This window comes from Talpa occidentalis, unplaced genomic scaffold (genome assembly GCF_014898055.3).
Source record: "Talpa occidentalis isolate TD23 unplaced genomic scaffold, MPIMG_talOcc4v2.1 talOcc4.3, whole genome shotgun sequence".
Lineage (NCBI taxonomy): Eukaryota > Metazoa > Chordata > Mammalia > Eulipotyphla > Talpidae > Talpa > Talpa occidentalis.
Window position 1 is genome coordinate 80,168,148 of NW_023603184.1, and position 23,524 is coordinate 80,191,671.

The 23,524-nt window shown below is 44.5% G+C and overlaps 1 protein-coding gene and 1 long non-coding RNA gene across 5 annotated transcripts in view; one reads left to right on the top strand and one right to left on the bottom strand.

The window, feature by feature from the left end:
• ZEB2 (zinc finger E-box binding homeobox 2) overlaps positions 1–14,268 on the bottom strand; it is a 134,786-nt gene extending 120,518 nt beyond the window's left edge. The window contains exons 1-2 of one of the 3 annotated variants that reach the window (XM_037523298.2): positions 13,833–14,268; positions 11,180–11,321 (exon numbers count right to left, since the gene is read on the bottom strand). In XM_037523298.2, the coding sequence (XP_037379195.1) occupies positions 11,180–11,252 (73 nt within the window). In that variant the 5' untranslated portion in view covers positions 11,253–11,321; positions 13,833–14,268. Of the gene's footprint in view, positions 1–11,179; positions 11,322–11,514; positions 11,724–12,213; positions 13,207–13,832 lie in introns of those variants that run through there. The other 2 variants (XM_037523299.2, XM_037523300.2) reach the window with 2 other exon arrangements.
• Positions 14,269–17,805: 3,537 nt separating this feature from the next.
• The window catches only part of LOC119255808 (uncharacterized), a 72,190-nt gene continuing 66,471 nt past the window's right edge, over positions 17,806–23,524 (top strand). For both annotated transcript variants that reach the window (XR_008553551.1, XR_005127544.2), the window contains exons 1-4: positions 17,806–18,161; positions 19,287–19,447; positions 19,937–20,043; positions 22,947–23,228. This is a non-coding gene — a long non-coding RNA (uncharacterized LOC119255808). The remainder of the gene's footprint in view (positions 18,162–19,286; positions 19,448–19,936; positions 20,044–22,946; positions 23,229–23,524) is intronic.

The following is a 23,524-nucleotide window of genomic DNA, read 5'->3' on the forward strand; positions in this document are numbered from 1 at the left end:
CCGGAGCTGGGCTCCCAGAGTGTGTGTTTGTGTGTTCATATGGAGTGTGTGTATTATGGGCTGTATTTTGTTTTCAAATTCCCATCAGCACAGCAAAGGTGATGGGAAATCTTTAGAGGACAACCATTTTGCTTAGAGAATTTTCCCTCTTAATGGGTCTATTTATTATGAAAACACAGCTTACCGAGTTCTTTATATATAAACCTCACCTCTTAAAACTGAGAAATCTCATGATGTTAAACACTTCCATTGATGTGCTTTGTGTCTAAAATAGAAACTTAGGTACTTCCAAGAATAGGCAAATCGTAAAGTTTCTTTGATTACAGTTACTCAGATATATATGACAATATAACAACCAAGAAACAGTGAAAACTATATGCTCCATTTATAGTTCTGTCGGGCACTGAATTCCTTGAAATTTACTGAAAGGAAAAAAAAAAAAAACTCAGCTCTTATCTAGCTTGATATCTTACTTATTGTTGACCACTTATTTTGGGGGAAGCAGTACCTGTCACCTTACCAGGAGTACCTGTCTTTCCTAGAATTAATTATAGGAAGAAATATGAAACAGCATATAAAGAACAAAAATCACCATGCTGTCATATTAGCAATGTAACTATTAAAGAGGAATCCTTACAACTTTTTTTTTTTTTAATGTAGAATATGCTTTGCCTTTATGCCCTGGGAAATCATTAATGACAATGACCTGATCCCAAAGGAATGCAATCATTTCCCTCTTTCACCTGAGATTATCTAAAAATGTTTCCACCTTATCATCATGATTCAAAAATACACCTTCATATTTTTCTTTCATGATAAGTAAAGCTAGCTAGCTAACCTGACCTTATTGTTCTGCACTTATAGTTCACTTGAAAGAATATCTCTAGTGAAGTCAGATTTAAAATTTTAATTTCAAAATATTCAAGTTCAGAAGTATGTCTCCTACAGTTTAGAGTGTGTGTGGGACTAAGCTGAAAACACACAGCAGCAGGAAAAATGAAGAACAACTTAAACATATACCACATACAATAGGACATGATTTTTAATCCTGTAGATTACAGGAAAATCTCTCTGGAGTCTTAATTTTATAGAAATGTTAAAAAAGAAAGATAACTTAAGTAGGTACACTCACATTTCTGTATTGTTTTTTAATTCTAACAATTACCTCAAACCTCATCTCCTCAACTCTGCTCAGTAACGGAACCGAATTTATAAAAAATCATGAAGCACTATGGTGATTACATTCCTCAATTGAAAAATGAAAGCAAAGTTCAATCAGGTTTTTCTCGAAATGTTTGCTCTCCTTACATCGCTTATGTGCCTGAGCTGCCTGCTCTTTCGAAGCCTGGTTTTCAGAAGCCCATATTAATTTCTAACCAAGACTGCAGTTACTGTCATGTCCACAGTTTTATCAGCTATCGTACTTTCTAGGGTCACAAACACACAATATCTGATGACGCACTGATCATCTTCTGTCTCTTTTCGGCTCCCCTAACTTTGCTGTCAGGAGTCTGAAAAAATATTCGCAGTTAGTGTTGCTGAGGGGAGACAAAGTTTAACTTCTGGGTTGGCAATCGGAGAATAATTCATGAGCAGATTTCTAGCAAATGATATGATTTGCTAAATTTTGGTCTTTGATTTATATTTATGTACTCCTGCTACTGCTAAGGTTTTGCCAACCTCAATTAGATCATGAATGAGATCATTTTAATTCAGCCCCCAAACTGTGACCTGACCATGGTCTGAAAGTGTTCAAAAAGTAATTTTAAGCCTCCCTTTGATTTGAAAAGGAATACTGCATGCTTGGTCGTTCATACAAATAACATAAAACTTAATTATTGGATGATTTGGCAGAGGAGCTTCTTGCCAAACAACAGTCAATGCCAGCTACTGTGATGCTGGCGCTGCCCCGGCCCCGAAGCGCACAGCCCCTGTGTGCAGTGTTTGTTCATTGTGTCTCAGGGCAAGATGCTTTCAAATAGGATTCGCGGATCTGGGAGGCAGGGTGCAACGCGCAGGGTGTACCATATTTATAACTCCAGTTAAAAAATGCTGTCTCACCTAGAAGGGAAGTAGATCTGCGCTGTCAAATCACCAGGAGGCTGTGACAAAGGGAGCTTGCAGCCTGACACACGGTGTAACAACATAGCAAACACCTTTAATTCTGTCATGTCTCATACCCTTTACTTTCTCACACATTTGTGGCTGCTCGAACGTTGACACCTACACTCTTTTTCGAAACTAAATAAGGCAATCTTATTTAAGCCCAAATGCAACACCTGTAAAGTTATTCTTGTGCCCAGCAAAAAATAACCATTAACTCCTTCCTCTGAGAATGCCTCTCTGCTGGCTTTGGAAAGTCTCAAGTTGGTAACAGTCGGCCTGAGGCCCTGACGCTCAGGCTCACATGACCTCCCAAACCCCGAAAGATAGGCAACACTTCCCCCTCGCAAAGATGGCATGGCTGTGATAATGTCCCTGTCCGAGCTGGCCCCTTCGCAGTTTTTTGGGTCGAAACCCCTTTCTTCACCACAAACTTCTGGTGTCTTTAATAGTAAGACGAGAGGCCCCAGCTGCCTCATTCCCTCTAGCTACCATGGTCTAATATTTTAAAAGCTGGAAATGAAAATAGCTTTTCTAAAGATATTTCCTGGAATTTTTAATGTGCTGCCTTGATTCCTTTTTTTTCCTTGCCAATTATAAACCACCATTTGGAGGGCTTATGAGCAATGTAAGTCCACCTCATCTAATTAAACCACATTGTCTTAAAAGCTTGAACAGTTTTCATGTCATCAAGACTTGTCTGAATAATAAACTGCTACAGCCAGGATTTCTGGGTGTCTTTGGAGAGCCAGGATTGTATCTGCTGAGCGCCAAAGACCAGGCACTCAAAGAGTTAAAATGTTCCCGCATTGCTGGGTAGGTTAATATCACAGCTGCCTGGTAAAGCATTATCCTGGTACCTCACTTAACAAAAGCCTCCTTTTGCAAACAGACTCCCACTTTCCCCCCAAGTGTCCAAAGGTGTTTACTGAAGTAAATCTGCCTAAATCCTTCATTGCTTGGGTCATGGGGGTGGATAGGAGGGGTGGAAGGTGTAGGGATAATCTCTTTTTGTAAATTCTGTAAATCTTCTGGGAACACAGGGGGGGAAAAAATCAGGAATCTCTGTCACATGCTCACGTACAACTTCTGATATCTCCGCTACTTTTGCACTTATAAGTAAAATCTGCCAAAGTGGCTTTCGAAAAAGCCACTGTTTCCAGTTATTCACTCTGCTGTCTGAAGTAATGGCACTTCCAAAGTTGTGTGCATGCGTGCATGCGTGCGTGCGTGCATGTGAGTGTGTGTGTGTGTGTGTGTGTGTGTTGTATGCTTAAGCCAATTGTTGAAGAAAAACTGTTGCTATCTTAAAAGTGGTTACAGAAAGGAAAAAAAAAGACAAGACAGTTTAGGAGCAAGATAATGTAGCTGAAAAGTTGTCACGAGAGGTTTCTGCTCTTGCTGTGGTCTCATTCCAATACCATTAACTGCATGTTACTTTTGCATGTTGAAAATGGAGGCAAGTAACACAGTAAAATCTGACAGGTCCGCCTGTGAGGGTTTCAACAGTTCCCAGGAAGAAGGGGCCCTTTAGGCACAAACTTTGTCTCTCAAGAGAATGTGAATACCACCAATCCCTCCCTACAAATCTTGAGGCATCCAGTTTGAGATACAAAAAGGCTGTCATCTCACAAATGTTAAACATACTAAAAAAATCTGAAAGAAAAGTATGGAGAAGGTGTGAAAAACGTGGCACTTTACAGCCCTCAAAGCTTTTTAAAATAGAACAACTTTTCCCCCTAAAATTCTTTTCAGAGATTTTTTTTTTTTCCTTTTTGGCTCATTTGAGAGTTTCTTTCTTGGCTTTTTTCCCCTTTCATTTGAAAATATGAATTATCATAAAAAGTCAGGGGGAAAATGGGAAAGTCTTTTCCAGTTTTCCTGAAGATTTATCGGCGTGTTCAGGCTGGGTGGAAGCACTTCTCCCTTTTTCTCTGGGCCAGACACCCATCCCTGAAACAAGAGCAGGGCCTGGGGAGACACTCGGCCTCCTCTCCTCCTGGGCAGTGTGCAACCCCCACCCCCAAGTGCCCTCACCTCCCTCATCTGACGGTAAACAATAAGAGTCAAGCCAAATAGTAGGCAATGCTCCAGAGTGGGAAGTGCACACACCTGACCCCAAGTCGAACAGGCTTCTGGGGGAGAATTTGATCCCTCCCTGACACTCTTTACCTCAAGTGTTGAGCGGGTGGCCATGAATAGTACAGACGTGCCATCTTGTAACACTATATGCCTGTCAGGAGGGACAGGGCCTGGTTGAGCATCAACTATATAAGGCTGGTAACTAGGGAAAGCCCAACAAACAGCCACAAACACCTAAGTTATTTTACTCAGCTACTTCTCTCTCTCTCTCTCTCTCTCTCTCTCTCTCTCTCTCTCTCTCTCTCTCTCTCTCTCTCTCTCTTTTCATCTTGGCTTTCTGTGGCAGAATGCAAATGGAGCCTGCCGGCGGTGAAAGGGCTGAATTGTGATTAAGAAGAAGAAGAGCTCCTTTCTTTGTTCTCCCCTCAGGGGATGTTTACTGGGAGAGACACAGCGGATCAGATATGAAAGGCATTCAGGTCAGCATTGATGTGAGCGAAAGTGAAATCATACCTAAGGCATTCAAAAGACCGCCGTGTCAGAGGTTCAGCTAACGGTGCAGCTACTGTGTGTGTCTTTCCGGAAAGGCAAAAATCTTTTCACACACTGGCAATTTTTTTCTTCCTAATTTATTACAAAATTATAAAAGTTCCCCCTCCCTGCCCGTTGACCTCCCACCAGATGACACAAGAGTTAGTATTTTTCCTCTTTACGGACCACATGTGAAATCAGACCAACTTCTAATAGCTGTATTACCTAAATGAACCAGCAAGGCACCATCTGAACTGTGAAATCTTTTTTTTTTAAACAGGTGTATTCATGTGTGCTACATACATGCATAACACGCAGGGGAGAACAGAAGGAAGAGAAAAGCCAAAAAGCACACGCTTGGATGGCTTTTCTCTCACCTCCCTCAGAGGAAACACAACTCCCTCCCTACACACACACACACACACACACACACACACACACTCACTATAAAAAGAGTACAGAACACCTTAAAACAAAATCCTTTATTTACTTTGTAACTACTAGCTACACTTTTCCTGAGAGCTTCACTCTGACACAACTGTCACCCAAGATAAAACTATTTGGCACATAGCTATTAAGGCAAAGACTACCACAGTGCCTCCTGATTATTATTGCTTTCCTTTTAAAAAATGCTTGATGAAGAAATACTTGGATCCTACTTCTTAAAAGTTTACACTCCCCAAAACCCAAATAGTCATTCAATAGATTTTCCAAGTGGTAAGCTGATGCTGTTGGCATAAACAGAGCTATGTAAATATATACAAAATTCACAAATCACAGCAAACATACAAATAATGAGGAGGTGCCTGGATGTTTCAAGGCTTAAAAATGAAAAGGGGAAAAAAAATCACATTTCATCTTCTGATTGCTAAAGAAAGAAAAGAAATGGGGTGGTGGGGGGGGAACAGAGCTATATTTATTGGTTTTAAATCATCTTTCCTTCTCCTCTGAATTATTTTTTTCAACCTTCACATCTTGGCTAAAAAGCATATTTGGGCTTACGTTAACATCTGCTTTTGTGGTGACATTTAATTCTGTATATTTTCAACTAGTGTTTCTGCATCACAGATTTTCCTCCTTTATCTCTTTGCTCTAAAAAGACAACCAAAGAGCAATCAAAAAGGTGTCTGACTTGGCCATTCAGACAATTGCCCCCTTGTGGGAATGCGGGAATGAATGGTACAGTGGACACCCCAGCACCATTGACGTTATAAACATGTAAATGAAACACATTAGGGCAGACAATCAATTGTCTGTGAGCATTGCAAACCTGCACTCCCTCTCTCTGTGACAGGCACAAAATAGTGTCTACCTTGGGAAGCCACGGTGCTGGAGAGGAAAAGGACAAAGAGTTCCCTTTCACACAGAAGAAAATGCACCTTTAAAAGCCTAGGAAGAATGCAGATGACAAAAGTGTTGTAAGGGAAAAAATCTCCCACATCTTGGAATAAACGCGGCACTGCTAGAGAGCTAGCAACACCCTCTTTTCCTACCTTCAGGGTAGAAACACATTTTTCCCAGGAAATTTTCTTAAAAGGCATTAGGGTCTTTGCTAACCTCTTGGAATTCACTTTGAGCAAATTTAAGCAAGCAAGCAAGAAAGCATCTGAAACATATGACATAGCAGTTTAGTAGGGAACTTTAATCTTGGCTTTATTCCTCTTTGGAAATAAACGCTTAAAGACGAGAATTTATTTTTATTTGGTAATAGTGAAACAATGCAAAGTTTAAAATCCATAGCCCACCCTTACCCCTGCTGGAGCGTCATGCCACGGATGCCAGCAGGCTAGTGGCTCTGCCACGAAGGCAGGCAGGCAGGCAGGCAGGCATATTTCTACCCCAATTGACTGAGTCTTTCCAAAGCGAAATAAAACAAATAGATCAGTCTAGATACATAGCCCCCAGCCTTGTGTGTGTGCAGTGAGACAAAACTTGCAGAAGATCTCCACAGAGAGGGAAGGATGGTGATGGATATCTTTGGAGCACCCTGAGAACTGGTACCTGCCACACAAACTGCCTCTGAGCGCTTGGAGAGTCAGTAAAACAGTCTTCCCAGAAGCTCAACTTTAGGAAGAAAGCTGCTTGCAAAAAGATTTTCACACTTGCAAAGGTAAACAAGTCTGAACAGACTGTGATCCAAAGGAGACTTCCCTGCCTCAGTGTGTGTGTAGTGAGGGACTCTGGCTCTGGGCTGCCCCATGCAACTTCTCTCTCACAGAGAGCCACGAAGAGCCACATCCTTCACGGGGCTGACTGCTTTTCCTTTTCATTTAAGCATCTCAGAAACACAGCAACTTCTCTGGTCCTCCATTACCTCCAAGCATCACCACCAGCACCTTCACTCCCTTTAAGGAAGTGGCGAGAGTTGCTGGCTTATCTAAAAGAGGGATAATCATTTCTGCTCATCTGATTGTTTCTCCTCCAGAAACCAAAGCCCAGGAAACATCCAACTTTATCCCTTTCCTTTGCCACTGAAAAGTTGAGACCAAAGACCGGTGTAAAAATCCCCCCACTCCCCCTGAGGGTCTCTAGCTGCAACTTGGAAGGAAAATCAAGTTTAACTTTTCTTTCCTTTCCTTTCTCCCCTCCCCCTTCTAATTTGGTTTTCATTTAAAAGACAACTCCACTCCCTTTTCTGAAAGGGACTTTATTTTTGCTGTAACGTGCATGTGAAAGGACGGTGTTTCAGAGGCGGATGCTGGAAGACAGTGGGCTGGGGAGGCAGGCCTGTCTCCCAGGCTCCCGCAGGAGACAGGAGGGAAGCCGAGCATCCGAATCAGGGGCAAAAGCAACAAACTTTGCAAGTTACAAGCGGGCTGCGCCAGTGGCAGGCAGCAGCCTGGCTTCTCCCGCTCCAGTGCTCCTTTCTGGCTCTGACTCGAAGGCTGAGTGGAGATAGTGGGGTATAATCAGGGCAATGTATAAGGGGGGCTGGGTTTTCCCCCTCCTCTCCAGCTTCAGTGAAAGTGTTACAAAGTGAGTCAGGCGACTGAGGATCATCTGACTGAACTTTCTTGAAACAGACACACATTCTTGTCTGTGGGCAATTTGCTTTTTGCCTTCTTCCCCCTCAAATCTCGCCCCCTTACCTCCTGCACCTCTTATTTTCTGGGAAGAGATTTCATCCTTTCTATGTGGGGGAAAGGAGACTGTCCGCAATGGATTAACTTGGCTCTGGCACTGTCTTTGCCAGGCATCTTGCTAGCTTGTGAATCTTGAAGGCTGGATTTTAGATTCTTGTTTCTCTCCTTGTACATTTATTTTCCTCGAACTGCCTCCTTCTCCTTTGCTTTTTAATAATCGCTTACAGCATCATCTTCTAACCCACATTCTTCATCAGCCTTTCAAATATACACACACACACGCACACACACACAGTTTTACACGTTTTATCTTCTTGTCGCCTTAGTCTATATATACACTGTTGACTTCATTAAAATTATATAAAGTGCCATTCTAGTTTCCTGGATGACCATCTCCCCCCTCTCCCCCCCTTGCAGCTTCTACTCCTATGATTAGTATTGCCATTATTCCTTTCCAGGAATTTCTATATGATTTTGATAAGCATCATCATATTTAGTGTTATCAGCAAAGACACAAGCTCAAAAGTGACATCTTTTCCATGAATCCAGGAAAGAAGAAAAATCCACTCAGTTCAGATAAATCCTGGCAATTCCCAAAGGGAAAGGCATTGGATACGTGCTTGATGAGAAAGAAAATGGAAAAAAAGGGACGAAAAAAAAAACTCTTCTACCTGCTTCTCAAAACCAGGACACTGTTCAGTCAGTTTAAACCAAAGAAAAATACGCTGACGAGTAACCAATTCACAGCATGTTTTCCCAGATCATTTGGAAAAAAGAGACAGGTGATAGTCAAAGTTAGAGAATTTGTAAGCAATGGATAGGCTTGCTGCTAAGCATGCAGGGTCTGGGCTAAATGCCTTAAATGTACATTCAACTTTCCACTTTGAAGTGCTGAGGCTTCTCCCAAGTTAGTGGCTGGGTGGAAGGGAAAAGGTTGCAGATTCCAAGGCTGAGCACCTCCCTGGCACTCAGCTCCACCTGCAAAGCACCCCCAGCAGGTCTCCCTTTCAGCTACGCCCTCCCCTCCCCAGGGTTCTCAGGACGCCTGGGGTCCTCTGTTTCCCCAGACCAGGGTTCTGGCCTGACCTCACTGCAGGGGACAGGCTGGTCACCACCGGTGGTAAACTCCTGAAGGGGGTGGGAGTAAGCAGGCAAGAAGCAACAAACATTTTAGATGATCTCTAATGCAAAAACATAAACAGAACACAAAAACCACTTCTGGGAACCTTGCGTTAAATATCATTCTCTTCTCTCAGAAAAAGAAAAAAAAAATGACTGTTTATCATAAGGGAAAAAAGCCTCCTTGACACAAAGCTTTTGTTATCCGGTTGATCAGCAACGTGCTTTAGATACTTGTAAGAGGGGGAAAAAAGCCCCACAACAGACATTGATTTTAGAAAATCAATAACCAACATTTAATAAAAGGAACAGAGGAAACACGAGAGAGAGGACAGGGGGACATTAGGTGTAATTTTAGTGTCTACGAAATTACCTAGAGATGGGGAAGGGGAGGTCTTGTGTGGAAGAACCACCTTAAATAATGCCAGACACCAGAGTGAAGGAAAAATGAGAGAGAGAGAGAGAGAGGGAGAGAGAGAGAGAGAGAGAGAGAGAGAGAGAGAGAGAGAGAGAGAGAGATCTGACTTGAAAAGAGGCAGCCTGAACTGGATCTTGGGGAAGCAGCTCGGAATATATTATTGTACTTGTTTTTTTGTAATACTAAGCCAAGCAAATAGATCAAAGGCAGCACAAAGGGAAAAGGCAGGATAACGTAACGAACAGTTTCTGACTAAAATTCCTCTATCACTCCCCCATATGGCTCGACACCTCCACCACAACAAGCAAAACACACACACACACACACACACACACACACACACACACACACACGAGAGAGAGAGAGAGAGAGAGAGAGAGAGAGAGAGAGAGAGAGAGAGAGAGAGGCATCATTTGTCTCTAATCAAAATTTTCTTGTCTTTGTGTTTTTCTCCCTCCAGCACCCCACACTGCGCCCCCAGCCGCCCCCTCCCCGCGCCGCGCGGCTCGGGGCAGGCCGGGGGCGCGCACAATTGTCTCCTCTAGCGGAAAGTTGCTCCAAGTGGGCCCGCGCGGGCCGGGAAGGCGCGGGCCGGGCGGGTGGGAGGCCGGAGGCCGGGTCGGCGCCGCGTCCCCAAGTCCAGCTCGGGAGCGTCCCCGCGGCCCCGCGCCGGGTGGCCGGGCTGAGAGCAAGGGGAGCGAGAAGTTTCCTTTCCCAGTCAGGGCTGGCGCTAGTTCGCTTGTTTGTTTTGGGGGGTTGGTTTTTTCTTTTTCTTTTTCTTTTTCAACTCCCCACGTTCCGTCAGCTCCCCCCGGCACCCTCTCTGATCCCCAGCTCGCTCCCCTCCCCCAGGCGCCTTCTGCGCTCTTGCCAATCACTTTTCTCTTTTATTCCCACGATTTTGTTTGGGGGTAATACCTAGGGTCGGTCTCTCTCGCTCGCTCGCTCTCGCTCGCTCGCTCTCGCTCGCTCGCTCTCCTCTCCAAGACAGCCCTGCTGAACTGTCACCCCCTTCAGTCTCCCACTTCTGGCCTGTGTGACCCCCTCGTCCCCCCGTCTCCTTCCTCCTTCCTCTCCCAGCCGGGCATAACGGATTCCCCCTGACCGTGCAGAAACTGCCCGGGGGAAGTGTCCCTGCGCTCCCGACGCCGCCAGCCCCCGGCGTGCAGCCAGCGCCCGCTGGAGGGGAGCCACCCGCCCCCGAGCCCTCGCGGACCCCCCGGACCCTGCGCGGAGCCGGCCGAGTCCCTCCCACCCCGGGGTCCGGGCGCGCCCGGGCGGGCCCCGCTGTCCGCGGACCGTTACTTGGCGTGTGGAGAAGCGGCCGGGCGACTCCGGCAAAAAAGTTTAAGCCTCGCGGAGGCGCAGCCCCGGGCCCTCGCTCCCGCCCCCGCGGTCCCTCCGCCACCCCCGCCCCCGCCCCGGGCTCCGGCGCGACCCGGCGCCCGGGCCCCCGCCCTGCCCTCGCCGGGCGCGCCCGCAGCCCAGCCGGGACCCGGCGGCCGGGCGGCGCAGGAGCGGGCGGCGGAGGCGGAGGGAGGGCGAAGGCGGGGGCTCGAGAGGGCGTCGGGGTGGGGGCTCCGGGACCCCGCCGGGCCCCCGCCGGACCCCCGCGCTCCGAGCCCCCCGGCGCCCCGCGCGCACTTTGCCGGCCACTTCCCCAACTCCCCCCGGTGCAGCCGCCGCGCGCGCCGGGCTCCCGAGCCGGCCGTGGAGGGAGGCTCGCCCGCGAGCCCCGGGCGCTGCCGTCGCCGCAGCCTCGGCCCCTTCCCTGCCCCCGCCTGCTCCCCGGGTCTCCAGCCGCCGAGCGGCCCGGAAAAGTTTGGTTCGGGCCGCTTCTTACCGTTTTTCCTCCTGGGATTGGCTTGTTTGCGCCTCTTGCACCGGGGGCCATCCGCCATGATCGGCTGCTTCATTGATAAGAGCGGATCAGATGGCAGTTCGCATGGACTCGGCGCCCTGCTTCGGCAGCACGCAGGCTCGATCTAGCAACCAAACACAGCGACAATGTGGGCATCGCCCGCGCCCATTGAAACGCGCGCGGGCCGCGCAGGGGAGCCCGGCCAGGGCCCCCGAGAGCACCCATCCGCTCCCCCCGGCGCCAAAGCGAAACTTCGGCGGCCCCCTCCCCGCCCCCCCACCCCCAGCCTTGGCCCGGAGGCGCTTTGTGTTTGTTACTGTTTGGTGTGTTGCGCCCGCGAGGGGATCAGACACAAGAATTACATCTTCAAAATGAGTCATAACTCCTGCCCGTATGAGGGAATGCGCTCGGCAGTACAGTAAGGCAGCCTGACTCAGGGCTAGGCGGACCCTTTCCTCCGAAAAGTCCTCAGCCCGGCTCGGGAACTTGGGGTAAGGCGAGGCTTGCTTTCGCTCTCATCTCGTCTCCCCCCAACCCCACTCCCCAGGCGAAACAGGCCAGCGAGCAAACACCGCCAGGCAGCCCCCGACCCAGCGCTCTCGGGCAAATTGATAATAGTAATTATAGGAAGCCCACTCGCCCCGCGCCCCCTCCCCTCCCTTTTGGAGTTTATCGAGGCGCTGGCTCTTTCCCCCCCAACCCCACCCCCATCCCCATCCCCAAATTAAGATTTCCCGTTTCTCGCCGCAATAAGAAATATAATTATAAGCCTCTTTGGACACTGTCCCTCCCCAGCTGCCCCCCCCACTCCCGCCCGCGCCACTTTGACAATATTGACTGAAGTATTGCCCCCCACCTCACTGACACACATGCTCCCCTACACTGGCTCCCTTAAATAGTTCCAGGAGAAAAAAAAAATTCCCCTCAAGAAAGGAAAAGAGAAAGTCAACCGCCACGGCAATACTTTTAAGCTCTACTAAATGATCGTATCCTTTCTGGCTTCGAAACTTTTGTACCTAAAAATCGAGAGAGGCGCTGCATTTTTTCAGCTGAAACTGTCAAAACTTGGAGAAGGGGAGCCTCGGAGGCAGGCTGGAGAGTGGAAGCCCGAAACTCGGTGGAGGTTGGGAAGATGCTGTGCCTCGAGGATTAGTTTAAACAGGGGGCTATAAAAGATGTAACAGATGCAAACTGTAACACAAGGGCCATTAACCCTTTCTCTGCCAAGCACACTCAGTCCCCACGCCCCGCACCTATTGTCTCCTGTGCTAGAGCTTTGCGGAAAACCTGGAAAGTGAGTATCAGTTTCCACACATTTGCGAGAAGGTTGGGGGGGGGTGCAGAGAGAAGGGGAAGTGGATGATTCAGAAAGCACCTTGAATTTAACCTAGGCATAGTGGGAGACTTTAAGTTTGACACTTTTTGTCATTTCATGGCTCTTCTAATGATTTGAAATTGTTGGGGAAAATCCTGAAATAAAGACATGGTCACACAAGTGTTTGGGATGAAACAGCTGGCCTGTCTGTATTCATGCTGAGACTTACACACGATTGCATATAAATACATGTTTAATAAAGTAAGCTGCTAGTTTTATGAGCATGTGGGTATGAGGGCGAGACTGGGCATTTGTGCTGTGAACTTTATCTTTGCCTGTTATTTCTAACTCTGGAGTTAGTAATCTTGCCTTCACCATTACAGGGGGAGCATGTAAAATATATAAGTAGGTGGGAGAGAAGGGCATTAATGTTTACCCAGCTCATCACTGTTCCTGGGAACTCCTGCTATCTCTTTCGACTTTTCAGTGCCAAAGTATGGAACGGGGTATGCGTGTGTGTCCTGTTAAACCCATGTCTGCAGTACTTGGCCATTTAAAATACAATCTCAAAATTTAGCCTTAATTTAAAAACCCTGATATTCTGACAGCAGTTTTCTTCCCAGCTGTAATGACCCCCCCCTCCCTTGGTAAACGACTGAAGTTCCATTAGGAACTTTCACTTCTTTATTTATCATCACAGAAGTGAGGTGTTACTTCACATACACACACACAAAGAATGAAATAAAGAAATGAAACTCGCTAAGCAGACAAAAACAGGCAACTTTCTGCTTAGAAAACAGCTTTCTCCGGTGGGAGAGGGTGGACTGCCATATCTCAGAGAAAGACTTGCCCTCAAATTTGGTAGGTTTGTGTCCATCAAGTTTTGTAATTATTAACAGGCATTTGCCAAGTTTTAATTGCTGAATACAATGAATTGAAAATAGATGCAAAAAATAGAGCAGAATCTCTCCCTTTGAAGAGTTTTTATTCCAGCCATATAGTTCTCAATAAAACTTTTCCTAGGCTGAGCAGCAAAAGACACCTTTGGTTACCTGAATGGACAGGTACAGGGCAAATTATTTGGAGGAGGAAAAAACAAGAGAACTGGAATGGGAGTGGAGGTGCAAGAAAAATAGAAGTCACTCTTGGGAAAAGCTTGCCATAAAGCAGCTTCACCCACCTGAAATTCCTACTCACAGACACTCCTTCCCACTTCAGACTCACATCCCCACTTAAAAGGAGAAAAATCAGAAAAGGACGGTTGGGGAATGACCACACCAAAAAAGGGATAAAAAGAGAGAAAAGGGGGAAAAAACCTACCTGCGAAGTCTTGTTTGTAGCTTTGGCCAGAAATGGTGAGAAGAAAAAGCATGAAGAAGCCGCGAAGTGTGGGGAAGAAGAAGGTGGAAGCGAAGAAACAGCTCCCGGAGCAAACTGTGCAAAACCTCGCCAAGAGTGTCGGGAGGCAGGACCGTTATTCCTGCGGAGCAGGTTAGAACTGATCTGTTTTGGCCACTCCAGGAAACAAACCTGGGGACGGACTGACGTGTTACGCCTCTTCTAATGACATTTTTTTCTTTTTCTTTTCTGTAGGAGAGACCCTGAAACACGCGCCACCTATCTTTGTGGGGAGGGATAATTGAAGCGCCCTGAGCGTGAGCATCATGTGAAAACGTGATCGCCAAGTTTCTCTCTGGGAAAGGATCTGGGATAGATTATACCTTGAAGTCTCCGCAAACGCTTTAGTGGAAGAAATGAAATTCCACCTCCCTCCCTTCCTCTCTCCCTCCCTCTCGCCCTCTCGCCTCCCTCTTTCCCATCTCCACGCCCCCCCCTCCCCCCCCCCCCCCCCCGCGTCAAGCCTTTGGCATCATTATCCTCATCACTAAATCCTACAGAGTACAGGGCGGAAAACGGTGCACACCATTCACAGAACTGGAGAACTCTAAGGGGCGAAAGTTAAAGGAAAAGATCCTGGGTCCTCAATCCAGATCGCCCCTTCTTATCCAGATAGCTCTAATGACCAGATTTGAGATGCACATTAAGTTGTGTGGATTTCTCAGCACGGCTTCTGGAACTAAATTCTTTGCTCTTTCTCTCTCTATTTTTTTTTTTTTTCTTTTTAGATGCCAGAGCCTAAAAAAAAAAAAAAAATTGTTGCATGTGAACTGCATCTTAGGGCGTGTGTTGGGGTGTGTGTGATGAATTTCTGGATTGGGTCCCAATACTAAAAAGTAGTTTGGCATTTTATAAAAGGGTCTCTAAGTAAATTAACATAGAGCACTGGGTTGACGGATCTCTGAATCTCTCTACATCTCACGGAGAACTCACTACAAAGTGAGGGAGTGTGTGCAGGGAGGCAAAAGAAAAAGGAGAAAGGCCATAGAGGAACTTAGCAGGGGAGGAAGAGCATGATATTAAACGGCATGGGGTCTAAGTTTTGGAGTATATATATATATATTTTGATATTGCAATTAAAGTAAAATTAAAAAGAAAAGACTCCACCTTTGCTCTGAAGGGATTGGTTATGTAAATATGAAAGGGATTTCCTGGAGAATACAGCTTTCTACTGTATGGTTAATTAAATAATCACTCAAAAGCTTCCAACGTGACGCTTCTGTCGTAATCCAATCAGGTTACATAGGTCCTAAACAAGAAAGATATTTTCCACATCTGGAAGTCAGCAATTTAGCAAGTACTGCACATTATTAACCAATTCAGAGCCCACTTCCCAGGGGAATTTTTTTTGAAGTTTAAGTGTTCTTAACCAATGCTCTGCTGTTTTGTTAATCAAAAAGCTGGTTTACACTGCACATAATTGGAACTAATATAGAAGTAAATAAAGACAGCCAAATTTGAGGATGCTGAGCACAGGCATTTATCGGAAAAGGAAGAAATCTCTTAGCCTCCAATGGTTCAGGCTGTATTTCTTAAAGAACTGAGCTTTTTTTTTTTTTTTTTTTTTTCACAGTGAAAGTGCTTGAAAACCTCAGAGCACAAATAAACTTCTAGTCTCCACAGCCTTTGGATTCCCTTGCAAAGGTAAAGGTGGAGGTGTGAAGAAGACTAAAGAACAGCCTTATGCAATTTTTCTGCTTTAATGTTGTTAATATATTACAGTCCCCTATTTTCAGTCTGATGAAATCTGAAACAAATAATACCCTGATCCAATACTAGACTTTTACTTATATTAAGATAAACTGCTTTGAACTGTGCTTTGAATGTGTGCCTAAAGCAAGACTTTGAAAGCAAGAGTCACTGGCAATTGCACTCAGAGGAGGGAAAAGCCACCACATGGGTTGCCACATCCACACTCCCAGAGTCGCATCTTTGTATTTTGTGTGTTGGGGTGGGGGGGGGGGAGTTGGTGGTGGTGGTAATAGCCACCCAGCATGACCACAGTCAGTTTTTACTTTAGGATACAAGAAAGTCAATTTTCACAGTTCGTTACAGACTTACCTCTTTTCTAACCTAAGTATTTATTACAGTCAGAATGGCCGGATAAATTAATCTTCTTCCCCACCTCATTACAGAATAAAGTACCTATAGAAGAGGAGCATTCAAGATTGTCAGTCTAAAAATTAATAATAAAAAAGAAAATTAAATATTTCCAACGTGAGTAAGACCCATTTCTCATGTTCCACATTTCTTTTAATACCTATCTATACTAAATACACGTCTGACTTATCAACTTTCTCTTCTGAGATTATTTCTAATAGTAATATCTTTTCTTTCTTCCTCTTCCCCCTCCCCACTTTTTGTTTAAAAAGATCGGAGTCCTGTTTCCCTCGAAGTTTTTCAGTCTCCTCTCTCCCATCCCCAAAGAAAAAGGAGCCCATTGCACGGATCTATTTCAGGCAAGACCCCACTCCAGAAGCCCAAATAACTCTTGGAAGCTTACAGTCAGACACACTCACAGGCAAAACCTCAGGTCAAAGGATTCAATCGAACAGCTAACAAATCACTTGTCTTTATTATGTATATTAATGTCAGGTTACTTAGGACCTGACTTTAAAAAAAGACTCTTAAGTATTTCCATTAAAAACAGCTAATCATCTGATTACTCTGGGCTCAGTAATTGTTCAAGTGGCAGGAGGCAGCCCCAACACTTAGCACTGGGAGTACTGACATGCAAGTGCTTGATTTGGGGCTAAAAAAAAAAATTTAATCTTTCAGGTTCTGATCAAGGTGGATTTGGGGGTGATGGCACAAGAAGGGCTCCCGGGAGGGGTGAGCTCGCGAGTAGATGGCCCCCCCCACCCCCCGCCTGGCACGCCCCTGGCACTCCCCTCCCCATTTGACCGTGAGAATTCCCACCAACGCAGAGGTGGTGGGATCCGAGGAAGCGGGAATATACATTTGTTCCGAAAACTCCGAGTCCGGAGACTAGGTCGGGGGACAATAGGGATCGTGGGATCAGTGGGATGCAGGAGCGCAGGACACAGAGAAAAGTCGAGAGAGGACTAGGGGCTGCCAGCATTCGGCTCCTCACAAGCAAAGCAAGTCCTGCAAAATGAATCTCTCCTTCCCAGTCTGTCTTCCCCATTAATAATCCATTTCGAGATTAACGCAGAGAAAGGGGATTAAAACACCAGATACATGCAAATGTGAAATAATATTGTAATCGACAGTGGAGGGAGAGAAAAATAATTCTTTAGGGTTTCTTGGAGTAAAACAAACTGTGTCCCTCAGGATTCCCTCTCTCCAGGCAGGGTGAGAAGATGCACTTTTGTTTTCCAATTCCCTCCAGCCAGGACCTGGTGCCTGTCCGCCCATTCACCTCTCAGTCTGTCAATTTCCTCAACTTTCACAGCGGTTCCCTCCTCTTCCCTGCCCCCAGCTCCGCTTGCCGGCCCAGATACCCGAAGAAATACAATGTTTCTGCCCTTGAACAAGCAGCCTGTAGAAGGAATTCGAAATTGGCCACAGTTAATGATTTTTTAAAAGCAAATTTTGTTTATTTTGTACCAAGTGGAGGCAAGAGAAAGACCCTATTCTCGTTTTGAAACGGAATTGGTATTTCATCTAGAGGAATTATTTCGACCCTGTGTTGTCACCAGGTGGTGGGCAACTTCTTTGAGAGTCGTGAGCAAAGGGTGATAAGGGGGACCCCTGGATTGGGTGTGTATGGAGGGGGTGGGGGGGAGGCAAAGGTCCAAGCCAAGCCAAACGGTTTTCTCACGTGCAAACTCGCAATCCAATCCTTTCGGAGTTGAGCCTAGGATAGGAGGGGAAAGTCTATTTAAAAAAAAAAAAAAAAAATACCAAAAAAAAAAAAAAAAAAAACCCCAGGAGCATCTCTCTGAGAAGCCCTTTCAAGCAAAATCCAAACAGGACCAGAGAACCTCAGACCGTCCCCAACCCCCCTGTGAGGTCCGCGGGTTGTGGAATCTCGCACGCCACCTGGCCCTCGCAGCGCGGCCAGCTGAGGGGTTCATTTTATTTTATTTTATTTTATTTTTTGAAGTTAAGGCTGAATTTCGGCTTCAGCGCTTTTGCCAACGTCTCCACTGACAGGAACCAGCAAACTTCAGGACTCAAATGAGCGTCTTAATTTATTGATGCAAAACAGGTCTGCTTGTCGCCCCCAATTCGCGGCGCGCACTGTCCCCCACGCCCCCAGCTTCGGTCCCTCCATTTGATCTCAGGGTAAGGCCCCGCCGCGCAGGCCGAGGAGCACGTGTGTGTGTGTGGGGGGGGATGAGGGGGGGTCGGCCCCCGCCCTCCCGACATTCCCTAGACCTGTCCCTGGCGGGGAACCCCGCGCCCCCAGCTCGGCCGCGGGTCAGCTGACCCGGCTCGCTTGCCCTTCCCGGCCCGCCGCCCAGTTTCCGGTCCCCGGGGTCCGCGCGCTGCGCCCCGAGCCGGAGCCGGAGCGGCCGCGGCCGGGAGGTGATGCTGGGGGCTGATTACCATGAGAAAGGCAATGCCTGGAAAAGCCTCCTCCACGCGACTGTCAATCTCACAGAGGGGTGGGGGAGGAGGGACGGAAGGGGGCCCTGGAGGAGTCACCAGAAAACTTGGAGCAAGTTGGATGCGACGCAGGCCCGAGGAGGTAGCTTGCGCCTCAACTTGGAAGGCTGCAGCCTTGAGGGCGCGGCGGACGCCAGCAGCCTCGCCAGGGAATAGAAAAACCAAAATCCTTGCTTCCCTCCCTCCCTTTTGCCCTCCTTTCAAGCTCTCCCTGCCCTTTATTCTCATTTTCTTGGTCTTTTCCCAACTGCATTTCCTGCATTTTCCTTTCTTTCTATCTGATATCTCTCCCTTTTGCAGTGTCTTATTTTATTTCTTGTCACTCTTTCTTCTTCCTCTCTCTGATTCTTTTTTGCCTTCTTTACTTATCTGGATTGATCATTGAGGTATGAAAACGCAGTGTTTAATATGCAATTAGTCTACCAGCAGGTCAGGGAAGCCCTGACGAAAATAACTCCCTGGGTCATCAGAAAGCAAGTTCACCAGGTGTCAGTGAAAAGTAAAAAAAAAAGTTTTATAAATTAAAAATAAATATAAGCCACTATCTCAGTAATCACAATAGCTTCTTATTCTGAATTATCAGATCAGCTCAAACTGACTCTCCAAAAAAAAAAAAAAAAAAAAAAAGAGATATACTTTTCCTGGAACAAAAAAAGATTGCTACTTGGTAAAGGGACATTCTTAGGAATTAAGGTGGCGTGAAAAAAATCTCTCGTTTTGTAGTTATATTTTAGCAGTGTTTAACAGATTTTAGAAATTACAATAGCAATTTAAAGAAACTTAAACTGTCTTCTTTTTTAGTGACTATTTGGAAAGTGTAATACATTCCCGAAGCACACTCACCCCCAACAAATAGTGATCAATTAGGAGGGAAGCATCATGCCACCTGCTTGGTACATGCTAAGCAAGTTCACAACTTGAACAGTTGCCTTGTTTCCTTGGCCAGGTCACCCCATTACCTGGTGAGTAAATAAGGGGTTGCTGGGGTCATGAATGTGGTTACATTTTTGTTTTTCTTATTTTTACCTCTTTCATTAATTTTGGGCATATTTGTTGTTCTATTAAAAATCAGAGTTTGCATTTGTTTACAATTTGTTTACTTTGTTGGATTTGTAAAACTTGTTAGAAGCCAGTTGAACATGTATATTAAGCCTTTTTTAGGCCAGGAAAAATAAAGATGCCTTTTATGCTTCATAATTATTAATTGACATTTTATGATGAATAATTAATCATTTGAATAATTTTGGTATCTCTGATCTGAACATATATTTGCATATCTAATGCTTGGTTTTAAATGTGTGTGTGTGTTTTTTTAAATCATTCTCATAGGATGAAGAAACTAAGTAACATTTTAATGTAAAATTTCTCTTCAACACTGGTAAAGTTTATTGTGTTTTACCATTTATTCTAGATATTCTTTAAACTTCTTAACTTGTAAACCTTTTATATAGCAATCCGATGCAAACGTGTGACAGAACTACAATTAATTAGGAAGAACAATACCCTATGTTAACTCAAGTTACTCTCCTTCCCAAATGCAGAGATGTGTACCAATTAGGTATGTATTTGATCATTAAACTTATTGGTTATGTCTGATTATACAGGTCAAAATGTGAAAAATTGAGGCCATTTACAAATAATTCAGACCTGGTATTTAACATAATTTTAATGTTTTACTTTTTACTATATAGTCTTATTTAAAGTTATTTAAGAATCATTAAGTATTGCCCTGATATTTTTATACCCCTATATCAGATGACATACAAAGTGTCTATCTTGAATACTAGTTCTGCAGATTATTACTTGTGGGGATTATTGGGGTTTTACTCTGTTTCCTTATCTGCAATATGGGTACACTACCCATTCCTTAGGGTTTTGTTGAGAATTAAGTGAAGTAACACATGAAAGTTTACTACAGTGTAGTTTTATTTTTTATTTTTAAATTGTTTTTGGTGGGACCCTTGCCGGCGGCCTGGGGAACGAACCGGTGCTGCAGAGGCTGCGGGAGCAGCCCAGTACTCAACCGCTGCGCCACCAGGGGAGGCCCTACAGTGTAGTTTTATTATTATAATGACAGGTTGAAAAAATAATATGGAACATACAGGTCAATTTAAGATAATATAGATTAATTTTTCTACTGAAAACAACTTTAACTTCTAGCATCATGCACAATTTTTCCATTGAGAAATGAGTGTGTGTCATTAATGAAGAAAGAAAATGGAAAGCATCATAGGATTATGACTGGCTTACAAGGCTTTAGACCTTTTCAAAGGATGCATAGTTACAGATGTGAAAATATGGGATTTCTTTATTCTGTTAGTTCAGCAGTTAATTTATTGTATTGATATGATCATAATTTGGTTATAAATATTAGTCCAAATGTCTGAACTTCTAAGTTTCTTGCAGTTTTTAATAACATACTGTCTTTGAGTATAAGGGTTAAATGTGCAAAAGCTCAGAAGCAGTCTTGAGTAATACTTATGAGGGAAAAAAAGGGCAAACTTACAAATTTGGAGACCAGGAATTTGGCTGTCAGAGCATTATTTGCTGTAAGACCATTCATAATGAAGTGAGCATTCCCTTTTGGAATTGTAGCTATCCTGGGGTTTGCGCTAATTTCAAGTACCTATAGTGGAGGAGAAAAGCAGTTTATTAAATGGAAAATGAAATTCCCTAGCTCTTGATCCATAAGGTCAGATTTTCTTTTTGATGCAAAGCTGAAAAATCAATGCAAATGCTAGAGGGGAAAGCTATTGCCATATTTAATCCCAGTACTGATGACTTTTTGTTGTTATTTTCTTTAAGACATCTCAAAAACACTTAAAGTGTCCCTTAATTGTTTCCTTTCTCAAAGGGTCCATTCCATTCTCCTTGCAGGTCAACACTACCAAAAGGGTCACTTGGACATCAGCCCAGGGGCTCCAGTGACTTGTGCCTTTTTCTTTTTTTCCTTTTTAAAGGGAAATGGGACCAGAAATTGTACCTACAGATTGTCTCCTGACCTGGAAACAACTGCATGCTGCTTTGTGATCTTCTGTAATAATCCTTATTCTGCTAAAATGTCACAGTTAGAAAGAAACATTGCATTCTACTCAGCTCTAATTTTGCACCCTTCTGTGCATTATTCCCCCCGCCCCTCAGAGTTGTTTCAGGTATTTAATTCTAAAACCCTCATTCTCAAAATGACCCTCTCCAGGTTAATCAGAACTATGAAATAATAACAGTGAAGGGGATACAACCCTGCTTCGTTAGTCTTACTGGTTTAGGTGTGATCTAGAGAATCAGTACCTCTCCCTAGAATTCAAACGTCAGGTCCTTTGCAAGCCTTTAAACCTACCAGGTCCACCTTGGTGGTCAACAGCACATACACATGGTATCCGGTATCATCTCATGTCTCACAGCCATCCTTCTGAACCACTTGTGCACCCCCGCCCCTGCCCCCTCTGTACACAGCAGTGGACCCATTTCCAAACAATCCTCCTGATGATTCAGTTAAAACTTGTTTTTCCCATGTATGCCTTATTTTGCCTTTTGGACCTAACACTTAGACTCATTTTTCCAGTTAAAATATTGGCGCGGATCCAATGCTCAGGTTGAATGCTTTCTCTGGCTTTGTTGCCTCTGGCTTTTCAGATAAAATGTATTTCCTAGTTCGGTCTTCTGTCCAGGGCCCGTGAATAGGAAAATCTCCTATGAGCAGGTTCCTGTTGGTTCACTGTGGCCCCAGAGGTAGACTCAAGCACAGGACAGGTTAGTGATGAGGAAAGAACATGACAAAGACCTAGCTAGGTATTATTTTATCTATTATACCATTTCTTTTATCACCGGTTGACTAGGAACTGGATATCAGTACGTTTGACATTAGATTATTTATATTTTCCTCAAGGTTGCATATTATTAGAGGGGGAAATATACAGATTTTGTAATTAGGTGCACTGGATTTGACTCCTTGTTTTTTTGGCTACTAATTATGTATTGAGGACAAGATATTAAGCCCCATGTGAACTTCATTTTAAAATGAACAAAAGAGTACTTAGATTTAAGCTGGCTATGGTGAAAAATGTTGATAACACTTATAAAATGTCTAGCATAGGGTGGGCATATCAATAAATAGGAATTCCTTCTTGTGAAGTTCCTGAAAAATATCTGTAGCTAAATTATAGAAAACCAGAGTAAATATAGCATTTGTTTTATGTGATACTGATTTTATTATTTTCTCTTATTTTATTGTTACTTATTAACTACTTTAATTATTTTACAACTTTATTAGCATCAACTTAACTGGTTCTTGTACAGAAATTAATGCTTACTGATAACAACTGGAAAAGTAATATAGAATTTCTGAATTTGCAGTAGAAAAGATGGAGTGTTAATAATAAGCAGTATGATACTAAGTTTAGAGATGAAGAAATGCAATTTATAATTTGATTATGTGTTTCACATTTCCATCTATAATTGTAGGAAAAAATATTTTCACATCATTTTCCCTTTTTGACCTGGCATGGGAAGGAGCTCTTACAGCCAGCTTGCTGAGGTTAAGAAGTGCCAAAAATCCCAATTGTTCAAGGTAAAAAGAAGAGGATCTTAACACTGTTGAAAGCCCTTTGCCCAAACTTCAGAGACTTGAAGGAATTGGGGCGGCTATAGAAGGGATGGAATAGCACTGACAAAGTATGCCTGCACTATCTTCTTCCTACCTTCCAGCTAAGGACTGAAATGTCTGCTTAAAAAAAAAAAAAAAAGGTAAGACTATGTATATAGTACAGACATTGCTTCATTCTCTTGCCTGCAAATTTGGGAGTAGGGTTGTGTCAGCAGACCCTGGCATGACCTACTGTGTATGTGACTTTTCTACCCTATGCCCTAGAAAGGAGGGTGTCAGGGGAGGACTGGGCTGTGGACACAGGGAGCATATTGTTCCAATGGTTCTGCTACAGTGCAAACCAGGCTTCTTTCTCTTTCTCTGGAACTAACTTTGCTACACATGCAAAAAAATCTGTTCCTATTAGGTTTTTCCTTGGCCATTGTGGAACCATAAG